Source organism: Oncorhynchus mykiss, chromosome 26, assembly GCF_013265735.2.
Source record: "Oncorhynchus mykiss isolate Arlee chromosome 26, USDA_OmykA_1.1, whole genome shotgun sequence".
Taxonomy (NCBI): domain Eukaryota; kingdom Metazoa; phylum Chordata; class Actinopteri; order Salmoniformes; family Salmonidae; genus Oncorhynchus; species Oncorhynchus mykiss.
Genome location: NC_048590.1, coordinates 7,498,079 through 7,512,766, shown reverse-complemented (window position 1 = coordinate 7,512,766; position 14,688 = coordinate 7,498,079). Strand labels below are relative to the sequence as shown.

The 14,688-nt window shown below is 44.2% G+C and overlaps 1 protein-coding gene across 4 annotated transcripts in view; it reads left to right on the top strand.

Annotated features, from left to right (window-relative positions):
* Nucleotides 1–14,688, top strand: part of LOC118944524 (non-muscle caldesmon-like) — a 73,024-nt gene that overhangs the window by 15,478 nt on the left and 42,858 nt on the right. For all 4 annotated transcript variants that reach the window (XM_036964362.1, XM_036964360.1, XM_036964361.1 and 1 more), the window contains exons 2-4: nt 8,163–8,324; nt 13,151–13,550; nt 13,750–13,880. In XM_036964362.1, the coding sequence (XP_036820257.1) occupies nt 8,163–8,324; nt 13,151–13,550; nt 13,750–13,880 (693 nt within the window). The remainder of the gene's footprint in view (nt 1–8,162; nt 8,325–13,150; nt 13,551–13,749; nt 13,881–14,688) is intronic.

Genomic DNA, 14,688 nt, shown 5'->3' with positions numbered 1-14,688 from the left:
AGATTTATCAGAGTGACTGAATAGAGTTATCAGAGTGACTGAATAGAGTTATCAGAGTGACTGAATAGAGTTATCAGAGTGACCGAATAGAGTTATCAGAGTGACCGAATAGAGTTATCAGAGTGACCGAATAGAGTTATCAGAGTGACTGAATAAAGTTATCAGAGTGACTGAATAGAGCTATCAGAGTGACTGAATAGAGTTATCAGAGTGACTGAATAGAGCTATCAGCGTGACTGAATATAGTTATTAGAGTGACTGAATAGAGCTATCAGAGTGACTGAATATAGTTATCTGGGTGACTGAATATAGTTATTAGAGTGACTGAATAGAGCTATCAGAGTGACTGAATATAGTTATCTGAGTGACTGAATAGAGTTATCAGAGTGACTGAATAGAGTTATCAGAGTGACTGAATGGAGCTATCAGAGTGACCGAATAGAGTTATCAGAGTGACTGAATAGAGTTATCAGAGTGACTGAATAGAGTTATCAGAGTGACTGAATATAGTTATCAGAGTGACCGAATAGAGTTATCAGAGTGACCGAATAGAGTTATCAGAGTGACCGAATAGATTTATCAGAGTGACTGAATAGAGTTATCAGAGTGACTGAATAGAGTTATCAGAGTGACTGAATAGAGTTATCAGAGTGACTGAATAGAGTTATCAGAGTGACATTTCAATTGACATAATATGGCGGGAATGTCACAAGCCGAGAGAGGGTTCGCTTGACATTCTCGCTTCGCATCTCAAAAGTATCCCGTAGATGTCACAGTAGCCTCTAGCCAGGAAGCTAAGCATTGCAAACTATTCTACTAGCTAGCTACTAGCTAACGTTAAGTAAGCAAATCTTCATGCATCTACCATATTACACTTTTGAATAACGCAACAAATCGCAAGCATGTTCAGACAATTTAACGGTTTATTTTCTCATCTGTACACTCATTGCATTTTTAGCTTCAAGACAAAAGCATATAGTTCCTGCTAGCTAAAGCTAACGACAAAAGCATATAGTTCCTGCTAGCTAAAGCTAACAACAAAAGCATATAGTTCCTGCTAGCTAAAGCTAACAACAAAAGCATATAGTACCTGCTAGCTAAAGCTAACAACAAAAGCATATAGTTCCTGCTAGCTAAAGCTAACAACAAAAGCATATAGTTCCTGCTAGCTAAAGCTAACAACAAAACCATATAGTTCCTGCTAGCTTAAGCTAACAACAAAAGCATATAGTTCCTGCTAGCTAAAGCTAACAACAAAACCATATAGTTCCTGCTAGCTAAAGCTAACAACAAAAGCATATAGTACCTGCTAGCTTAAGTTAACAACAAAAGCATATAGTTCCTGCTAGCTAAAGCTAACGACAAAAGCATATAGTTCCTGCTAGCTAAAGCTAACAACAAAAGCATATAGTTCCTGCTAGCTAAAGCTAACAACAAAACCATATAGTTCCTGCTAGCTAAAGCTAACAACAAAAGCACATAGTTCCTGCTAGCTAAAGCTAACAACAAAAGCATATAGTTCCTGCTAGCTAAAGCTAACAACAAAAGCACATAGTTCCTGCTAGCTTAAGCTAACAACAAAAGCATATAGTTCCTGCTAGCTAAAGCTAACAACAGATCTTCATCAATTAATGCTAGTGTATAAAAAAATGAATGCCCACCCCTCTAATACGAATATAAAGAACAGCAGGCCTGCCTTACAACATTACAACAAACCATGTTTCATTTTTGTTAACCCTCCTGCTGTGTTCTGGTGGAATTGGATCGATATACAAGTTTTCTCTCTGTCAAATGTAGTTAATTTCATCTGATTGTCATAAGTTTCCAGGACTTTGTCCTCACAGGGCATCTGAACACACAAAATACATTTTGGTGATTTTCATTACATTTTGGGTGTTTTATTTAACTTTTGTACAACTTTGGTGTTCTCGGTCAAAAATGACGGGTCAGTAGAAATGAATGGGTGAGACTACAATTAGTGTATAAAACTGAGTTCAGGCACATGTCCATTCATCAGATGGACACACTTCCTCTCCCAGACCCCCACATGCATGTTTGTTTGAACACACACACACACACACACACACACACACACACACACACACACACACACACACACACACACACACACACACACACACACACACACACACACACACACACACACACACACACACAAGAGACTCTGGAGAAGAGTTATGGTCAGGAGGCCTGAAGAGGAGGATGCCAGAGGTTGGAGTGGGTCAAAGAGGAGTTTCTTGTCCTGGTATGAACTCTACACAGGAGAGCCATACACACACACACACACACACACACACACACACACACACACACACACACACACACACACACACACACACACACACATACACACACACACACCTACACACCTCACTCCCCTTCTTGGCTTCCATGGCAACCCCCACCGGAACCTTTCCCCAATAGAATCTTTCCTCCACGGGAACCACACCTGTTGTCATTCTCACAAACAATCGCAACATTGTTTCAATAATATATAGAACTTTTCTCAGCTCAAGCTTAAAGCTTAAAGCTTTTTTGAGGCCTTGCTCACAATTCATTCTGTGGCAGCACAATGACCAAACGCTATACTGTATTTGAGGCTCTTGATCATATATTTGATCATGACACTGGTGAGGAGGAGAGAGTCCTTGTTAAACTTTGACACAAAGTAGTCTGTGATAAATAGCACAACATGTTTCATCTGAGTATTTGTCATAGTCAAAATAATCCATACATTATGCTTGTTTTACTCACAAACGAGTTGTATGAGCTCAGGTCATTGAGGCCTACAGGCCATAAATAGCAAATAGAAGTTAAAAACTTGTAATGTTCATCAAACTCATTTTCCTCAGAAGCTTCTGCATTCAACACATGTGATGTGGTTGTGGTTCTGCTTAGATGTATTCTCCAGAACAATGCATAGGGAATTGTTGATATGTTGTCCTCAAAATTATATAGGATACATTTTCTTCAGAGAAAAGTGCTAATAATGCATTTTACCACCTTTCTTTAGTGTTTTCACCGATTGAAAGATGAAAAATCTTCAACTATCGACTATGTGTAAGACAGGTCCTGGAGTGTCTTAACTAAACAAAACCCAAACATATGACCCGATTAGAAAAACCTGGTCACATCACAGCCTTTATAAAACAGTTTTTAACACATTGTTTATTTCTATGTCACACCCAGAGTATTTGACCTGTTTAGGTTAGCCTATCAGATCAGGGAAAAAACTGTTTAGGTTAGCCTACCAGATCAGGGAAAAACTGTTTAGGTTAGCCTACCAGATCAGGGAAAAACTGTTTAGGTTAGCCTATCAGATCAGGGAAAAAACTGTTTAGGTTAGCCTACCAGATCAGGGAAAAACTGTTTAGGTTAGCCTACCAGATCAGAGAAAAACTGTTTAGGTTAGCCTACCAGATCAGGGAAAAACTGTTTAGGTTAGCCTATCAGATCAGGGAAAAAACTGTTTAGGTTAGCCTACCAGATCAGGGAAAAACTGTTTAGGTTAGCCTACCAGATCAGAGAAAAACTGTTTAGGTTAGCCTACCAGATCAGGGAAAAACTGTTTAGGTTAGCCTATCAGATCAGGGAAAAAACTGTTTAGGTTAGCCTACCAGATCAGGGAAAAACTGTTTAGGTTAGCCTACCAGATCAGAGAAAAACTGTTTAGGTTAGCCTACCAGATCAGGGAAAAACTGTTTAGGTTAGCCTATCAGATCAGGGAAAAACTGTTTAGGTTAGCCTATCAGATCAGGGAAAAACTGTTTAGGTTAGCCTATCAGATCAGGAAAAAAACTCTGGGCCCCAGGAATTGGGTGCGTTAGATTTGTTGTGTATAAAGTCCATGTTCAGTTCCGTTTCCTGATTCATTTCAATCGGGATGGATTTACAACAGATTTTGATTCGAAGTACTGCTTGATTCTCGTCGAATGTCCTTATTTGTTCTCCTGTGTGTTTAAAATGAGAAAAACATCCCAATAGGAATAGTTTCTCACATTCTGTGCCAGGCCCCCCTATCGTTTTAGACTCATTATTTAGCGACCCGAAGAGAGAACAGCAACACACGGGGGTCATTACATTAGAGGCAACTGAGCTCCAATATAAACTAGAGATTTGGCAGCTCCGTCCTCTCTGTGGTCTACATAGCAATTATATGGGAAATGAGAATGGTGGGCTTTGATGTGATTTAATGATAAACAATCTTGAAACAGTAGAAAGAAAGAGATTTTATGCTGTATTTATTTGCATGACAATCTGAGTCTAGTCTATGGATGGAAATCAATCCTTCATTTTTTGATTGATTCAGATTCAGAAACAGAACAAAGATTATTAAAGAACGTTTCCCCCTGGTCAAGATGAGTCAGTCCTTTTAGTATTTTATGAAATAGTTTAGGAAACAAAATGGCTGAATTGACATGAATGTTTCCATTGTGGTGAATTAAAGGCCATTGTTGAGGAAGACTGTCAGTCGCTGTGTTGGCTCCACTTACAGTAAGAATGGAGAGGAAATGATGGATCCTAGGAGTGTGTATGTTTGTGTGTGTGTGTGTGTGTGTGTGTGTGTGTGTGTGTGTGTGTGTGTGTGTGTGTGTGTGTGTGTGTGTGTGTGTGTGTGTGTGTGTGTGTGTATGGCTCTCCTGTGTAGAGTTCATACCAGGACAAGAAACTCCTCTTTGACCCACTCCAACCTCTGGCATCCTCCTCTTCAGTCCTCCTGACCATAACTCTTCTCCAGAATCTCTTTTCTCCCTCCCTCCCTCCCTCCCTCCCTCCCTCCCTCCCTCCCTCCCTCCCTCCCTCCCTCCCTCCCTCCCTCCCTCGACCTACTCACCCCCTCCCTCTGCCTCCCTCCCCACTCCTTCGTCTCTCCTCTACCTCTTAACCTACTCACCCCTCCCTCTGCCTCCCTCCCCACTCCTTCGTCTCTCCTCTACCTCTTAACCTACTCACCCTTTCTCTCTGCCTCCCTCCCTGCTCTCTCTTCTGCCTCTCGACCTACTCACTCCTCCCTCCATGCTCTCTCCTCTACCTCTCGACCTACTCACTCCTCCCTCCCTGCTCTCTCCTCTGCCTCTCGACCTACTCACTCCTCCATCCCTGCTCTCTCCTCTGCCTCTCGACCTACTCACTCCTCCATCCCTCCTCTCTCCTCTGCCTCTCGACCTACTCACTCCTCCATCCCTCCTCTCTCCTCTGCCTCTCGACCTACTCACTCCTCCATTCCTCCTCTCTCCTCTGCCTCTCGACCTACTCACTCCTCCATCCCTCCTCTCTCCTCTGCCTCTCGACCTACTCACTCCTCCATCCCTCCTCTCTCCTCTACCTCTCGACCTACTCACTCCTCCATCCCTGCTCTCTCCTCTGCCTCTCGACCTACTCACTCCTCCATCCCTCCTCTCTCCTCTGCCTCTCGACCTACTCACTCCTCCATCCCTCCTCTCTCCTCTGCCTCTCGACCTACTCACTCCTCCATCCCTCCTCTCTCCTCTGCCTCTCGACCTACTCACTCCTCCATCCCTCCTCTCTCCTCTGCCTCTCGACCTACTCACTCCTCCATCCCTCCTCTCTCCTCTTCCTCTCGACCTACTCACTCCTCCATCCCTCCTCTCTCCTCTGCCTCTCGACCTACTCACTCCTCCATCCCTCCTCTCTCCTCTGCCTCTCGACCTACTCACTCCTCCATCCCTCCTCTCTCCTCTGCCTCTCGACCTACTCACTCCTCCATCCCTCCTCTCTCCTCTGCCTCTCGACCTACTCACTCCTCCCTCCCTGCTCTCTCCTCTGCCTCTCGACCTACTCACTCCTCCCTCCCTGCTCTCTCCTCTGCCTCTCGACCTACTCACTCCTCCATCCCTCCTCTCTCCTCTGCCTCTCGACCTACTCACTCCTCCATCCCTCCTCTCTCCTCTGCCTCTCGACCTACTCACTCCTCCCTCCCTGCTCTCTCCTCTGCCTCTCGACCTACTCACTCCCCTCTATGACTCTATTCCTCTCTTTCACATGCAGCGGAGGAGGCGGGGCTATGAGCTAATGGCGTGGCTGGAACATAGGACGAATGGGGGAGGGTGAAGTTCAGTGTGTTGAAGACGGCTAGCTGCAACTCAGAAACTCTAATAGCGGCAACAGTCATGAGCTGGTTAGTTAGTAGGGTCACAGTAGAGTTATCTGACAGGTGAGCTGGTTAGTTAGTAGGGTCACAGTAGAGTTATCTGACAGGTGAGCAGGTTAGTTAGTAGGGTCACAGTAGAGTTATCTGACAGGTGAGCTGGTTAGTTAGTTAGTAGGGTTACAGTAGAGTTATCTGACAGATGAGCTGGTTAGTTAGTTAGCAGGGTCATAGTAGAGTTATATGTCAGGTGAGCTGGTTAGTTAGTTAGCAGGGTCACAGTAGAGTTATCTGACAGGTGAGCTGGTTAATTAGTAGTGTCACAGTAGAGTTATCTGTCAGGTGAGCTGGTTAGTTAGTTAGTAGGGTTACAGGAGAGTTATCTGTCAGGTGAGCTGGTTAGTTAGTAGGGTCACAGTAGAGTTATCTGTCAGGTGAGCTGGTTAGTTAGCAGGTACACAGTAGAGTTATCTGTCAGGTGAGCTGGTTAGTTAGTTAGTAGGGTCACAGTAGAGTTATCTGTCAGGTGAGCAGGTTAGTTAGTAGGGTTACAGTAGAGTTATCTGTCAGGTGAGCTGGTTAGTTAGTAGGGTCACAGTAGAGTTATCTGTCAGGTGAGCTGGTTAGTTAGCAGGTACACAGTAGAGTTATCTGTCAGGTGAGCTGGTTAGTTAGTTAGTAGGGTCACAGTAGAGTTATCTGTCAGGTGAGCAGGTTAGTTAGTAGGGTTACAGTAGAGTTATCTGTCAGGTGAGCTGGTTAGTTAGTAGGGTCACAGTAGAGTTATCTGTCAGGTGAGCTGGTTAGTTAGTTAGTAGGGTCACAGTAGAGTTATCTGACAGGTGAGCTGGTTAATTAGTAGTGTCACAGTAGAGTTATCTGTCAGGTGAGCTGGTTAGTTAGTTAGTAGGGTTACAGGAGAGTTATCTGTCAGGTGAGCTGGTTAGTTAGTAGGGTCACAGTAGAGTTATCTGTCAGGTGAGCTGGTTAGTTAGCAGGTACACAGTAGAGTTATCTGTCAGGTGAGCTGGTTAGTTAGTTAGTAGGGTCACAGTAGAGTTATCTGTCAGGTGAGCAGGTTAGTTAGTAGGGTCACAGTAGAGTTATCTGTCAGGTGAGCTGGTTAGTTAGTAGGGTCACAGTAGAGTTATCTGTCAGGTGAGCTGGTTAGTTAGTTAGCAGGGTCACAGTAGAGTTATCTGTCAGGTGAGCTGGTTAGTTAGTAGGGTCACAGTAGAGTTATCTGTCAGGTGAGCTGGTTAGTTAGTAGGGTCACAGTAGAGTTATCTGACAGGTGAGCTGGTTAGTTAGTAGGGTTACAGTAGAGTTATCTGTCAGGTGAGCTGGTTAGTTAGTTAGTTAGTAGGGTCACAGTAGAGTTATCTGTCAGGTGAGCTGGTTAGTTAGTTAGTAGGGTCACAGTAGAGTTATCTGTCAGGTGAGCTGGTTAGTTAGTTAGTAGGGTTACAGTAGAGTTATCTGACAGGTGAGCTGGTTAGTTAGTTAGTAGGGTCACAGTAGAGTTGTCTGTCAGGTGAGCTGGATAGTTAGTTAGTAGGGTCACAGTGGAGTTATCTGACAGGTGAGCTGGTTAGTTAGTAGGGTCACAGTAGAGTTATCTGTCAGGTGAGCTGGTTAGTTAGCAGGGTTACAGTAAAGTTATCTGTCAGGTGAGCTGGTTAGTTAGTTAGTAAGGTTACAGTAGAGTTATCTGTCAGGTGAGCTGGTTAGTTAGTTAGCAGGGTCACAGTAGAGTTATCTGTCAGGTGAGCTGGTTAGTTAGTAGGGTTACCGTAGAGTTATCTGACAGGTGAGCTGGTTAGTTGGTTACTTGCCTAGTTAAAAAAAAAATATCCTCTGGTTTTCACTTTGTTCCTCTCACTTGTATCTCACCAGTAGGAGGGAATATGTTTGTAGACTTCCTGTGTGTTTCTTACTCTGTCCATTAGCAAAAAATAAATAAAAAAATAGGTCCACACATGAAAATATGAATTTTATTTGTATATTCTCTTTCGCTGCCTCTGTGTTCCAGGGTGACGGCCCAGCGCAGTATTGAGGATGCTGAGGAGATAGAGCGGGAACGGAGACGAAGGGCCAGGGAGAGACAGGGGGACCAGGACCCACACACCCACACTGGCCCAGCCAGCACCACCAGCCCCACACCGGACAATGGGCTCCCGGAGCTATATCCAATGTAAGTCACAAAGCTGAATGGAGGCTAACAGCCAACACTTTCCTGCTGTAGAATCCTACAATAGAACATACTGCTCTGGTGATCGTAGACTGCACTAGGGTGTAAGACTAGGGTGTCCCACACCAGTCTTGTTGTCATCTGTAGCAGCTGAGTAGCTCAAGTCATGTTTGTAACGTATGACGTGAACTGCTTACTGTAGTGGCGCAACGGTCTGAGGCACTGCATCTCAGTGCTAGAGGCGTCACTACGGACGCCCTGGTTCGATCCTGGGCTGTATCACAACCCGGCCGTGATTGGGAGTCCCATATGACAGGGCACAATTGCCCCAGATTCATCCGGGTTAGGGTTTGGTCGGGGTAGGCTGTCTTTGTAAATAAGAATTTGTTCTTAACTGACTTGCCTAGTTAAATTAAGGTTAATTAAAAATATAATTTTAAAAAAATGTCTCAATGGTGCTGAATAGACTGTAGGTAATCTGACTGATGTCTCAATTGTGCTGATTAGACTGTAGGTAATCTGACTGACGTCTCAATGGTGCTGATTAGACTGTAGGTAATCTGACTGATGTCTCAATGGTGCTGATTAGACTGTTGGTACTCTGACTGATGTCTCAATGGTGCTGATTAGACTGTAGGTAATCTGACTGATGTCTCAATGGTGCTGAATAGACTGTAGGTAATCTGATTGATGTCTCAATGGTGCTGAATAGACTGTAGGTAATCTGACTGATGTCTCAATGGTGCTGATTAGACTGTAGGTAATCTGACTGATGTCTTAATGGTGCTGATTAGACTGTAGGTAATATGACTGACGTCTCAATGGTGCTGAATAGACTGTAGGTAATCTGACTGATGTCTCAATGGTGCTGATTAGAATGTAGGTAATCTGACTGATGTCTTAATGGTGCTGATTAGTCTGTAGGTAATCTGACTGATGTCTTAATGGTGCTGATTAGACTGTAGGTAATCTGACTGATGTCTCAATGGTGCTGAATAGACTGTAGGTAATCTGACTGACGTCTCAATGGTGCTGATTAGACTGTAGGTAATCTGACTGATGTCTCAATGGTGCAGATTAGACTGTAGGTCATCTGATTGACGTCTCAATGCTGCTGATTAGACTGTAGGTAATCTGATTGATGTATCAATGGTGCTGATTAGACTGTAGGTAATCTGACTGACGTCTCAATGGTGCTGATTAGACTGTAGGTAATCTGACTGACGTCTCAATGGTGCTGCATAGACTGTAGGTAATCTGACTGATGTCTCAATGGTGCTGATTAGACTGTAGGTAATCTGATTGATGTCTCAATGGTGCTGATTAGACTGTAGGTAATCTGACTGACGTCTCAATGGTGCTGAATAGACTGTAGGTAATCTGACTGATGTCTCAATGGTGCTGATTAGACTGTAGGTAATCTGATTGATGTCTCAATGGTGCTGATTAGACTGTAGGTAATCTGACTGATGTCTCAATGGTGCTGAATAGACTGTAGGGAAACAAGACAACATTAGCTAGCGTTCGCTAATGAAGTGCTGTCACGCATCCTATCAGGGTTTACAGTATATAGACCCGGGCTGTGTCTCAATGGACCTGGGCTGTGTCCCGTAATGACTCCCTGTTTACTATATAGTGTACAGGTTTGACCGGAGCCCTTGGGGAATAGGGTGCTATTAGGGTTGCAGCCTTCAGTGTGCTGTGCTATTGGTTTTAAATGACCTGTCAGTGTTGATGTGTACGACTCTAGATATGAAGGGAGAGACACTGCTCTACCCAGGGGGAGGCATTGAGCTGATCAGGAAAGGAGTTGACATTGCTTATCTACTGTTAGGCCTTACATAGTGAGTGAGTGAGTGAGTGAGTGAGTGAGTGTGTGTGTGTGTGTGTGTGTGTGTGTTTGTGCATTCATGTGTGTGCATGTGTGTGAGCCATGTTCCTCCACAACAGGTCTCTTGTATTGAATCAATGGTTTCCTCTTAAAGATGTGTGGTAGTTTAGGCTATTACTTCTTGTTTCCTTGGTTACTCAAACCTATTGGTGACTCAAACCTATTGGTGACTCAAACCTACTGGTGACTCAAACCTACTGGTGACTCAAACCTACTGGTGACTCAAACCTACTGGTGACTCAAACCGATTGGTGACTCAAACCTACTGGTTACTCAAATATATTGGTGACTCAAACCTACTGGTGACTCAAACCTACTGGTGACTCAAACCTACTGGTGACTCAAACCTACTGGCGACTCAAACCTACTGGCGACTCAAACCTACTGGCGACTCAAACCTACTGGCGACTCAAACCTACTGGCGACTCAAACCTACTGGTGACTCAAACCTATTGGTCACTCAAACGTATTTTTGATGATGGACTCATTACGAGTAGTTGCAAGGTTACTACATTTCTAGTTAAGAAAAATCTAGTTAAAGAAACATCTGCAGGTGTGTGGTAGGGGTTTCAAATGTTACACTGGAAATAAATGGTCCTTTATCCAGAATATATATATATTTTTTTACCAGAGATCTAATTACGCTACATTCTTAGAAAAAATACTTCCAAAAGGATTATTCGGCTGTCCCCATAAGAGAACCCTTTTTGGTTCCAGGTGGAACCGCTTTTAGTTCCAGGTGGAACTCTTTTTAGTTCCAGGTAGAACCCGTTTTAGTTCCAGGTGGAACCCTTTTTAGTTCCAGGTGGAACCCTTTTTAGTTCCAGGTGGAACCCTTTTTAGTTCCGGGTGGAACCCTTTATAGTTCCGGGTGGAACCCTTTATAGTTCCGGGTGGAACCCTTTATAGTTCCAGGTGGAACCCTTTATAGTTCCAGGCGCAACCCTTTTTAGTTCCAGGCGGAACCCTTTTTAGTTCCAGGCGGAACCCTTTTTAGTTCCAGGTGGAACCCTTTATAGTTCCAGGCGGAACCCTTTTTAGTTCCAGGCGGAACCCTTTATAGTTCCAGGTGGAACCCTTTATAGTTCCAGGCGGAACCCTTTTTAGTTCCAGGCGGAACCCTTTTTAGTTCCAGGCGGAACCCTTTTTACTTCCAGGCGGAACCCTTTTTGTTTCCAGGCGGAACCCTTTTTAGTTCCAGGCGGAACCCTTTTTAGTTCCAGGCGGAACCCTTTTTAGTTCCAGGTGGAAACCGTTTTTGGTTCCAGGTAGAATAACTTATTATTCTACTTGTTAATGTTATTATGTTATTATGCTACTTGTTAATGTTTTAATGCACTTCTATGCATCACATTAATAAATCAACCTAAACTATATTTATTTTTGCTTTGTTGCAACAATGAGAAACGAGAAATGACAGAAGGCCGGGGCTACAGGAAGAGAGCATGCCTTCGTCCCAAAGGGCACCCTATCCCCTGTGTAGTGCACTACTACATAGGGCTCTGGTGAAAAGTAGTGCACTATATGGTGAATATGGCTCTGGTCTAAAGTAGTGCACTATATGGTGAATATGGCTCTGGTCTAAAGTAGTGCACTACTACATAGGGCTCTGGTGAAAAGTAGTGCACTATATGGTGAATAGGGCTCTGGTCTAAAGTAGTGCACTATTTAGGGAAATGGGTGCCATTTGGGATACCAGCCCATAGCTCACGCAGAGGAAACAGGATGCAGCAGTGGCGTCCGTTCCGTTGGCTGCGAGGTCGGTCGTTCAGTTTTGTGTATGTTTCCATGGCCACAGTACATGTGTGTCCCGTTGCCATGACGCTGAGCCAAAGGCCCTGGGGTCTGGCTAACACCTGTCATCTGCTGGGCTAAACTGAAGCAAACAGGAAAACGCTCACCCAGAGGCAGTGCTCCTAGTGGCCGGGGACTTTAATAATGCAGGGAAACTTAAATCAGTTTTACCTCATTTCTATCAGCATGTTAAATGTGCAACCAGAGGGAAGAAAATTGTCATCGACGGGGCTGTAGTGGAGCAGGTTGAGAGATTTAAGTTCCTTGGCTTCCACATCAGCAACAAACTAACATGGTCCAAACACACCAAGACAATTGTGAAGAGGGTACGACAAAACCTTTTCCCCTTCGGGAGACTGAAAAGATTTGGCATGGGTCCTCAGATCCTCAAAAGGTTCTACAGCTGCCCCATTGAGAGCATCCTGATGAGTTGCATCACTGCCTAGTATGACCTCCGACCTCAAGGCACTACAGATGGTAGTGGGTACTGATATACTTTGAGTAGGGTTTACTACAATGGTTCTAGGCATCGGGAGTTAGCAGAACTGATATACTTTGAGTAGGGTTTACTACAATGGTTCTAGGCATCGGGAGTTAGCAGAACTGATATACTTTGAGTAGGGTTTACTACAATGGTTCTAGGCAACGGGAGTTAGCAGAACTGATATACTTTGAGTTGGGTTTACTACAATGGTTCTAGGCAACGGGAGTTAGCAGAACTGATATACTTTGAGTTGGGTTTACTACAATGGTTCTAGGCAACGGGAGTTAGCAGAACTGATATACTTTGAGTTGGGTTTACTACAATGGTTCTAGGCAACGGGAGTTAGCAGAACTAATGATTTTTTACACTGTGTTAATAAACAGTTAGGAATTTAGCCGAATTAGCCTGTTTTGAATTCAGTTGACAATGCATTAGGTTGAAGTGTTGAAGGCTGTAAGTATTGTCTGTCTTTTTCGAGGGTCGACCTGGCCATCTCTCGGCCTGGATAACCCTGTCCTTTGGTGTCATTACTCTTGAAGGAAATGTTGAATACAGCACTATATTTCTGTAGTGGCAAGATAGATATCTGTTAAACAGTTAGAAATGACTGGATCACCTTTAGGTTTGACTTGTTATTAACAATTGTACCTGTCTCTTCAGGTGTGAGAGTGAGCTGAAGGCTAGTGGCTGCCAGTTGGCTCTGGAGGAGGACGAGGGCTTCAGTGACTGGACCCAGAGGTTGGAGAAACGCAGACAGCGCCACCTGGAGGAACAGGAGTCCTCGGAGGACCATCAGCCCCAGCAGCAGCAGAATCAGCCCCAGCAGCATCACCCCCAGCAGCAGCATCACCCCCAGCAGCAGCATCAACCCCAGCAGCATCACCCCCAGGAGCAGCAGCAGCCCCAGCTGCTCAGGCTAAACAGAGCCTCCCCAATCAGGCCCTGCTTGAAGACACGTCCTGGACCTGGGCCCGAGGAGAGGGAGGAGAAGGAGGTAGAGTGGGAACGAAGAGCCAGCAACAAGACACAAGACACTTCAAGAAGAGTAACAGATGACAAGGTAGAGTTACGATTGTGTATATGCCGTGCTGTATCCAATCATCACTCAAGTCACACTGTCGTCTTTATTCACGGCAGGGCAAAGAGGGGAAAGCTGATGTTTGGTGTTGTGATGCCAAACTTGACCGCCAATGACGTTTGATGGCAAAACTCAAATTGGACCATAAAGTGTTCTTCTGAATGCTCTGTTTTGTTTTTAGGTCGTGGAGAAGAAGAAATCTGAGCTGAAGATCTCCTACACCTCTAAAGTCATGAGACACGTCAACAGCAATGGGGAAGCAGCTGGGGCGGAAGTGACCTCATACCTAGTTGCAGGGAAACTGTCTCCAAGGTAACACACCTAAAATAGTCTATATGTGTGTCCAAAATGGCGCTCGAATCCTTAAATAGAGCCTCATCTGGCCAAAAGTAGTGCACTATAATGGGAATAGGGTGCCATTTGTCTGGTATAAAGTAGTACACTATAACGGGAATAGGGTGCCATTTGGTTGGCCTAAAGTAGTGCACTATAACGGGAATTGGGTGCCATTTGGCTGGTCTAAAGTAGTGCACTATCAAGGGATTAGGGTGCATTTGGCTGGCCTAAAGTGGTCCACTATAACGGGAATAGGGTGCCATTTGTCTGGTCTAAAGTAGTGCACTATAAAAGGAATAGGGTGCCATTTGGTTGGCCTAAAGTAGTGCACTATAACGGGAATAGGGTTCCATTTGGCTGGTCTAAAGTAGTGCACTATCAAGGGAATAGGGTGCCATTTTGGACACCGATTCAGACTGGGGCCAGATCTCACTATTGTAATGTCCAAATTCAATTTAAAGAGGAGGAGAACTCAACACAAAGACTGAAGCTGTCTGAGTTTCTTTATTTATAGTTTCCTTGGTTTCAGTCTTATCTTCCTGCTACAGATGGAGGATCTTAATTTGAGCCAGTTTTCTACAGCAGGAAAATAATCCCGCAGCAACAGGAAATGTGAATTACAGGGTGCATTATTATTAATGGACATTTTTGAAGAGGTTGATACATCATTCGTAAGGATAAATCAAGTCTGAAATTGTTAAAGGGAAATTACAAACTTCAGAAGCCTTTTTAAACCTTAAAATAAACTAGACGTTTTACATTTCCTGCGTTGCAGGAAAGCTCT